Below are 8,593 nucleotides of genomic sequence, written 5' to 3' on the forward strand. Positions count from 1 at the left end.
CTTCCGAGTGGGGGGAGTTATGGTAACCGGAGGGGGGGCGTTGGAGGTCGGGGGTCCGCACGGCCTCGTGGGGGCAGGGTTGCAACGCGGGGGCGGCCTGTGTGTGTGGGTCTTGGAGTCCCCATGAGGGGGCAGCCCGCGTGTTTGCGCGTGTGTTCGTGTCCGTGCTCGTGACCCCTGTGTGTCGGTACCATGTGCACACGGGGGCCAGTTCCTCGTGCACACATGTGCAGGAGTCGTGTGCAAGCCTGTCCTGTCTTCTTTCTCTGCCTAAGGGTCTTGTTGGGGCAGCTACTGGCTTATAGGGCAGCGGGTGGCCATACTGATCCACCTCACCTCTGACCCTGAGCATGCATGTCCCTGGCTGGGGCTCGCCTCCCAGCAGCCTCTAGTGTGTAGGAATGTGTGGCCAGACGCAGGAGCAGAGTGTTCTGTGTCCCTGCTGGCAGGTGTGTGTCTTTGCATGTGTGTTCCAGCACTGGCCTGAGTATCTGTCGGCCCGGCACGGTGTCCAGGGCGTGTCTCCTGTGGGTGGTGTGCCAGCGGCAGGGGAGGGTGCGCGAGTCCTTGGGAATGTCACGGTGTATGGAACACCTTTGGGAAGGCAGGTGGGAGCCCCTGCATGGTCTGGGAGCCGGGACAGAGAAGCTCAAGGGGAAGGAGTGGGGTAAAGAAGGAAAGTGGGGAGAAGAGGGGACAGAGATAGAAGAGGACAGAGCCAGAACGCTAGAGTCCGGGAATGTGGGAGAGAGCGAGCCATACTTGGAAGAGGGGCGAGGGGGTGGGCTTCACATGGGGCCTGGGAGCCGGGGGCAGGGGAGAGAGCAGGCCTTTCCTCAGTGATGAGAGGCTGGAGAATCAGGGGAGGCCACTCAGGCATGGAAGCGGCTCACAGTGAGGCCTGTCACAGCAGAGACTGTACTTCAGGTTCCTAGAGGCTCAGGTCCCTGGCACAGGGCACTGTCCCCTGCTTCTCTGCGTCCCGTCCAACCCCGTTCCTTATCTTTGGCAACCTTTCTCCTCTTGCTCCGTTGAGGGTCACCAGCCAAAGGGAAGGTTAGGGGCATGGAGGGCAGGGGGAGATTCTGTGGGTGGGCAAGACTGGGGACATTGAAGAAACGGGAGTCCAAGCCCTTGCTCTGTGTGTGCGTGTGCAATTGTGTATACAGGGTGTGTGCATGTGTGGGTGTATGCACAATGCCTGTGTTACGGGTCTGTGTAGGTGGCTGTGATGTGTGTGCATGCCTGTATACATCATGCCGGGATGGGACACAGACCCAGCCTTGCAGTGTGTGCTTTCAGGTCTGTTCTGTGTGCACACACGGCTGTGCGGTGTGTTCTCTGTACATGTCACTGCATGCAGCACTAATAACAGGATGTCCTGTGTTGCTGTCACTCGTGCCCCCGTCTTCTGTGTTTCTTCTGTTCTTTTCCTTGCAGCTGTGAGAATCTTTGTAAGCATCTGTGTATGCAGCTTCTGTGTACCTGTGACTTCTGTGTGAGTTCATAGATCTTGGCTGCTGGTGCTGTGTGTAAGGTTATATTACTTCCAAGAACCGAGCAAACCAATTAGCAAAATCTTTTTCCTTCTATTTGTGCTTTGGTTCCAGAGCAGGGCTTTAGCGGATTGAAAGTTAGACTATGCCTTTCTTAGGGGAGCTTGTGTGGGAAAATAATGGCCGAGTCTTGTTCCCTGAAGTGAGAGAGAGGCAGCCATGTGGAGAGATGCAGAGGACTGACTGGGGAGGAGACGTCCTGGACCCTGGATGCACTTCTTAGTCTGTAGCTGGCGATAATTAAGGCGTCTGCTCCTTGGTAGCACTCATGGATTTGGTGTTGGAGGCAGGGAAGAGCCAGGGTAAAAGGAGAGTTGCTCCAAGGCAGAGTGATTGTGGTTGTGTTCTCATGAATGAAGGCGGTTTGTGCTTTCGGCATCTGGGAGCACTTTTGTGCGAGATCCTGGTGGGTACCTTGTGCAGAATAGCACCCAGGCACGGATCTTGGGGTGAATTGTCATTCCCCTGCGTGGAGGCCATGTGTGTGCCTGAGGAGCCACACTGCCATCTCTGTAGTGTGCTGCCCAGACGCCTGCCTGAGAGGCTCCGGCCATCAGTCCACACCAGCAGCTCTCTTGTACATGTCTGTGTCTAAGTGTGTGGTGTGTGTGGGCCTCAGGGTCTGCGCTGCGTGGATTCCCTGGTACCCCGTGCTCACAGTTGTGTGTATGTCTCATAAGCACACAGATTTGATTTCTGTATGGTGGTCTTGACATACCTGTACCGCACAGCTGTCTATTTCTGTGCTCTCTACACCTGTTCCTGGGAGACTGGTAGGGTCCTATGTCACGGGATCCTGAATTTTGTGTGCAATTATCTGACATCTGGGTTTTGCAGGCAAAGGGAAGCTGGGGGCTGATTCTACGGCAATTTGCAATTCTGGCAGTGTAGAGTGAAAATGTAGTATGGCCCTCCCTGGTTCTGCTCTGGAACCTAGAGGGTTAACAAGCAGCTCTTTCGGTCCGCCCCCCCTCCAGCCTGTAGTTTCTGGTTGCCTTGGAGATGGTGGCCCCGCCCCTGATGCAGCACCTGCCCCCCCATTGGCTGCAGTGGTGACTGTGGGGCTGAGGGGGGAGCCCAGGCCTGGGCAGCCATTCTGGAGCTGGAGCCGGAGCTTGGCATCCCCCACTTTCATTCTCCAGCCCCTCGGCCCCTCTAAATTCCCTGGCAGCAGAGCCTCAGCTTCTCTCCTCTGAGCTGCCATCCCTCCAGGCTCTTGCAGGCTGAGCCTCAGCCGCATTCACCTTCCTCCTCCTCTTCTACCCTTACGTGGGGAGTCCCCAGAACCCCCACTGCCCACCCTGCCCACTCCCCTGCATTCTCTTCCTTTCCCCCGTTCCCTTCTGAGTCCGCGCCACTGCAGTGCACGTGGAACCGGCTCCTCCCCTCCCCCATTTCCCCCACCTTGGATTTCCTGTCCCCAGGTTTCTGCCCGGCCAGCCCTCCTGGGTCCCTTCTAGGGTTCCCCCTCCAGCCCGGGAGGGGGTCATGGGAGGCAGCCCGGGACCTCCAGACAGACAGGGGTTCTGGGAGGTGCAGAGCATGCGGGGGATGTCCCCAGCGGGGAGGGGAGAGCCTGCCCGCGGGCGATGACCTTTCACCCAGCTTGCCCCCCCCAGCCAGTCCTCCCAGGGGGCGGGCCCCAGGGCCCTAGCCTCGAGTCCTCAATACTGGGGTTTCCCTGACCCTCTGGCCATGCCCGCCTGCTGACTGCCGCCTCAGTCATGGGTTTAAGGCCTCCCACTCCGTCCCCCTCCGGGGGCTCGGGCTCGGGTTCCTTGCCCCCTCCTTCCCGCCGCCAGCCTCTCCGCCGCCGCTGCTCTTCCTGCTGCTTTCCGGGGGGTAGGTGAGGCCGGCGCTGAGGGGCCGCGGGAGGTGGGCAGTGCTCTGGGGCCAGGGTGGACCTGGGCCGACTGTTCCCCCTCTCGGGCGGGCCCCTCCCCAATCCCCTCCGGGCCCTCTCCTCCCCTCCAGAATACCACTTGGGTCGCTCGAGGAGGAAGAGTGTCCCTGGGGGGAAGCAGTACAGCATGGAGGCCGCCCCCGCTGCGCCCTTCCGGCCCTCGGTGAGTGAATGGAAGCGCCCGGCAGATGTGCTCAGCTGGGCCGCCTCCCCGCCAGCCCCAGCTGGAGCCCGGGGCTTCTGAGAAAGGGGGCAGGCGGAGAGGAGAGCGATCGTGTGCGCCTGCCTGCTTGCGTGCCCCACCTCTTTGGTCCCCCACTCTTGGCTCAGCCCCCCCTCCCAGACCAGCCCTCCCACCTTTTCCAAGCTGTGTGTGTTTGTGTGTTTGCTTGCTCCGCACCACACTCGTGGGAGCAAGAAGACACACTGGTATCAGGGCTCCTGTCCCCCGCCTGCCTTCCATGCCACCTCCTGCCAGGACGGTGCCAGCTGAGGAGTGAGTAGGTAGACCCGACCCTGCCCCAACCCACCCCATGCCCATTTTCACCCCCAGCAAGGCTTCCTGAGCCGAAGGCTAAAAAGCTCCATCAAACGCACGAAGTCACAACCCAAACTTGACCGGACCAGCAGCTTTCGCCAGATCCTGCCTCGATTCCGAAGTGCTGACCATGACCGGTAGGTAGTGTGTGTGGGGGTGCCCAAGTCCGTTCCCAGGGCTGGGGTGATTGGTGAGGCAGGGTGAGGACGGAGGGGCCCAGCTGCTGTGTGGGTGCAGGGAGGACCACCCTGGCAGGAGGGCATGGACGGCCTCCAGCCCGGGATCAGGGGAGCTGCACAGAGGGCCGGAGGAGTGGAAGGGACATTTACGGTGGCCCTGCCATCAGAGGGAGGGGGAGGGGGGTGGAGGAGGGGCAGTAGAATCATCCAGGTGGAAGGGACTCGGGAGAGCAGGAAGTTCGGGGGTGGCTGCTGTGAATGGGTAAAGATTGGGGCTCCGGGACCTCACCCCTAAGGGACAGTGCAAAGCAGGACAGAGAAAGGGGGCTCCCGGGCAGGTGTGCAGGGTGACAGAGGAGTAGAGGCTGTAGGTCCATCCGGAGACTGAGGGCAGAAGCAGCCTTGGCGAGTCCGGGGGCACCCATCCTTGAGGCTGGCTGAAAGAGACCTCTGGCTTCCTGTCACTGGTGCCTGCCTCTAGGGGTCCCTCTCTGGGTGTCCCCTCTGCCGCGCCACTCCCCAGGGAAAACCCTGTCCTTCCCACGTCTGGCGGCCCCCGGGTCGGGCAGGTGGAGAGGTTAGGGTAAGGGGAGTCACACCTTTCCCTGCCCCCTCCCATGTCCCGGGAGCCGGATTTGGGCCGGGGGGATGTGTGTGTGTGAGGCCATGGTATTCCTGGCCGCGGGGGCGGGGGGCCGGGGGAGCGTGGCGCTGACGGCAGCCAGAGCCTGTGATGACGGAGCTGCTATAAATAACCACACGGAGGCTCCCACACCCGAGCTCCCCCTCCCGCTCCCAACCGACCGAGCTGCTCTGCAGCCCCTGCCGTCTCCTCTCCTGCTCACGCTCCAAGCCCCCAGCCCTTTATTCTCTGCCCCCGGTGGGTTTCGCCTTTCAGCTCCCCTCCCCCGCTCCGCTCCCCAGGGCTCCTCTCCTCTCTGCGCCCCCTGGTCCTGCCTTTCTGCACCGAGATTCACTCCTCCTTTCCACTTCTTGCCCATTCTGTCCTGTCTGCAGCCTCTGACCTTCATCCTGCCCCTTTCTGCCTCCTGCTTTGTCTTCTCATGCTTTTCCTTCACACTTTCCCCTGGTTCTGTACAACTTGTCTCTTGCTTTTTCCGCTCGTTCAGTCTGAATCATAAAATGTTTTCAGGTACTAGTTGGGTGCCAGGTCGAGGCCAGACAGATGTCTTGTCTTCTGTTGCACTAGTTCTGCTCTTCCCTATTTCCCCTTGCATTGCAGCTCTGGTTTCCAAGTCTCCTGGAGGCTCCACCTAGAAATGTCCCAGGCCCATCTTGCTTGCTTTCTCTCACTGTCCTTTTCTGCCATGGTCCGTTTCTGGGTTGAGGTATTTCTAGTGTCCCTAGTCATCACAGTCCCTTAGGGGTGAACAGAGGGAAGGGAGTTTCTTGAAACATTTTGGTTTCCACTTAGATCCCTCCTATCCTTGCCCGGAGAGGCGGGATTTCTTAGGCCTGTGCACGCGTGTGAAGGGGTTCAGGAGGCCTTATCTCGTGGTCTGTGCTCTAGAGCAGCACCAACAAGGCAGGGCCTTGAGTGTGAGGAGACGGGGGGTCCTGACCATCTCCCCCACCTGCCAGGGCCCGGCTGATGCAAAGCTTCAAGGAGTCCCATTCCCACGAGTCCCTGCTGAGTCCTAGCAGTGCAGCGGAGGCCTTGGAGCTCAACTTGGACGAAGATTCCATCATCAAGCCAGTGCACAGTTCCATCCTGGGCCAGGAGTTCTGCTTTGAGGTACTGGGTCTCCTGGGCAGACAGTGGACAGCCGGGGAGGGGGCCTAGAGGAATTGGTCAAAGTGGGGACGTCGGTCAGGGAAGCAGGAGTCCCTGGGCCTAGGTGAGACCAGCGTGAGGAGGTGGCGGGGTCTCCTGGAATCCTGTCCCTCACCCCATGCACCCCTCCAGGTGACGACATCGTCAGGAACGAAATGCTTTGCCTGTCGGTCTGCAGCCGAAAGGGACAAATGGATCGAGAATCTGCAGCGGGCTGTGAAACCCAACAAGGTACTGGGGAGTGAAGGGGACGGGCTGAGGAGAGCTGCAGGGAGGCTGGGGCCTCATTGTTCGTGGTGGGCTAAAGGAGGGCACCTTGGGGGAGGCGGGACAGAGTGTGGGGGACCCAGTAAGTGGGGTTGACCCCATGCCTGAGCCCTTTTTTCCCCTTTCATTCCATACTGTTTGAGTCCTACCTCAGTCTGTTTCAGGGAGCTGACACCCTGCTCCCAGGTGTGTGGGCAGGTGGGCGGGTGTCCCTCACTCACACCTGCCAGGCATCACCTGTGCAAGGACACCTAGGGTTCGGTGAGACAGGCCCGGTGTCCTGGTGTTCCCCCTGTGACACTGGCAAGGTGATCCCTCTCCCCAAGGCACAGAGGTTCTACACCTTTGTGATCTCCTCGGGGCTTCTGTTCCCCAGGAGAAATGTCCCCAGCCTGTCAGCGAGTGTCTGTTCCAGTTTCTAGAAGCTCAAAGCCCTGGTCACCCTCCTCCAGGGGAACTCTTGTTTCTCAGTGTCTTTTTGTCATTGGTTTTCTTTTCTTTTTTTTCTTGGTATCGGGGATTGAACTCAGGACCTTGGGCTAATGAAGCAGGTGGTGCAACTACTAAGTCCCCAGCCCTTTCTCAGTGTCTTTTTATTTTGCTGTCCCAGGGATTGAGCCCAGGGCCTTTGCACTGAGCCTAGGCTTAGCTCTTTAAAAAAATTTTTTTTTTTTTTTTTTTTGGTACCAGGAATCAAACTCAGGACCTTGTGCTTGCCAGGCAAGCACAGCTCCACTGAGCTAAATCCTAGGCCCAACTCTTTAAATTTTCAAACAGTCTCTCCAAGTTGTGAAGTTGTCCTGTTACCAAACTGGACTTGAATTTGTGATCTTCCTGCCTTAGCCTTCCCAGGTGTTGGGATTACAGACCTGGCTTCTCAGTGTCCTCAAAGAGCTCTATGCCAAGCCAGGCACAGTGGTACACACCTATAACACCAGCGCCCAGGAGGCTGAAGCAGGACAGTCAGGAGGTCTAAGGCTGTGAACCAAAAACAAGACAGGAATTTGACCCAAGATGCTGCACCTGTTCCGCCTCACAGAGCCCCAACATCAGGCTCCTTAGCAACACATGCAGTGTCTGAATCTCATCGGGAGCCGTGTCCCCCAAAGGGCCTTTTCACCAGCTCTCAATCCCTACTCATCCTGTGTTTATACAATTTATTGTTATTATTTTCAGTTTGTCTCTCCAAGACTTTATTGTTCTCTTTAGATTGTCTTAATATATTTGGTTTGTCATTCCAGCTTCTCCCCAGTACTTGTTCTGTTGTCTAGTTTGGAGCTCCTCTCTTGTATTGGTTTCCTAGGGCTACTATAAAGTATGACCACAAACTGGGTTATGTGAAGCAACAGAAATTTACCATCTCACACAGTGCAGGGACCTGAAAATCCAAAACCAAGGGGTCTGTAGGTCATACTCCCTCTGAAGCTCTAAGGATAGCCCTTCCCTGCCTCTACTTAGCTCTGTATTTTTTTGGTTTTGTTTTTTCAGTATCAGGAATCAAACTCAGGACCGTTTGCTTTTAAGGAAGGCGCAGTGCCATTGAGCTAAATCCCTCGCCCTTTACTTAGCTTTGGACCCAGTGCTATCACAATGAGCGTCGTCCGCAGCCCTTTTATTTATTATTCTTTTAAACTTTGAGCCACAGTCTTGCTGAGCCCAGTTTGGGCTTGAACTTGCAGTCCTCCTGCCTCGGCCTCCTAGAGTACTGGGATGACAGGTGTGTGCCAGCATGCCCTGCTCCTGCCTCTCGTTAGTTCGGTCTGCGTATAATAAGGATGCCAGTCGTTGGATTACACATCTACCCTAATTCAGGATGCTCTCATCTTAATTTGATTATATCTACGAGGGCCTTGTTTCCAAATAAGGTCACATGTTACTGGTGCCAGACAGAGGTGAACACTGAGGAGGACCCTGCAGCCAGGGCGCCTTGCCAGCCTCACGCCTGCCGTCCCAGTGCCACTTTGTCACTGTGTCTTCGCCTCTGGTGTCTCTCTGTCCCTGCCCGCCCTCGTCCCGCGCCAGGACAACAGCCGCCGGGTGGATAACGTGCTGAAGCTGTGGATCATCGAGGCGCGGGAGCTGCCCCCCAAGAAGCGCTACTACTGCGAGCTGTGCCTGGACGACATGCTGTACGCACGCACCACCTCCAAGCCCCGCTCGGCGTCGGGGGACACGGTCTTCTGGGGCGAGCACTTCGAGTTTAACAACCTGCCTGCCGTCCGCGCCCTGCGGCTGCACCTGTACCGTGACTCGGACAAAAAGCGCAAGAAGGACAAGGCAGGCTACGTCGGCTTGGTGACTGTGCCGGTGGCCACCCTGGCCGGGCGCCACTTCACAGAGCAGTGGTACCCCGTG

General features: G+C 57.9%; 1 protein-coding gene across 1 annotated transcript in view; it reads left to right on the plus strand.

Annotated features, from left to right (window-relative positions):
• Window positions 1-54: 54 nt before the first annotated feature.
• Window positions 55-8,593, plus strand: part of Syngap1 (synaptic Ras GTPase activating protein 1) — a 21,587-nt gene continuing 13,048 nt past the window's right edge. Inside the window, exons 1-6 of the mRNA XM_033766606.1 lie at window positions 55-3,398; window positions 3,531-3,622; window positions 4,013-4,134; window positions 5,779-5,932; window positions 6,104-6,202; window positions 8,261-8,593. The exon at window positions 8,261-8,593 is cut by the window's right edge and continues 312 nt beyond it. Of these exons, the coding sequence (XP_033622497.1) occupies window positions 3,281-3,398; window positions 3,531-3,622; window positions 4,013-4,134; window positions 5,779-5,932; window positions 6,104-6,202; window positions 8,261-8,593 (918 nt within the window). The 5' untranslated portion in view covers window positions 55-3,280. The remainder of the gene's footprint in view (window positions 3,399-3,530; window positions 3,623-4,012; window positions 4,135-5,778; window positions 5,933-6,103; window positions 6,203-8,260) is intronic.

This window comes from Fukomys damarensis, unplaced genomic scaffold (assembly GCF_012274545.1).
Source record: "Fukomys damarensis isolate Sample0158 unplaced genomic scaffold, DMR_v1.0_HiC HiC_scaffold_20, whole genome shotgun sequence".
Classification (NCBI taxonomy): domain Eukaryota; kingdom Metazoa; phylum Chordata; class Mammalia; order Rodentia; family Bathyergidae; genus Fukomys; species Fukomys damarensis.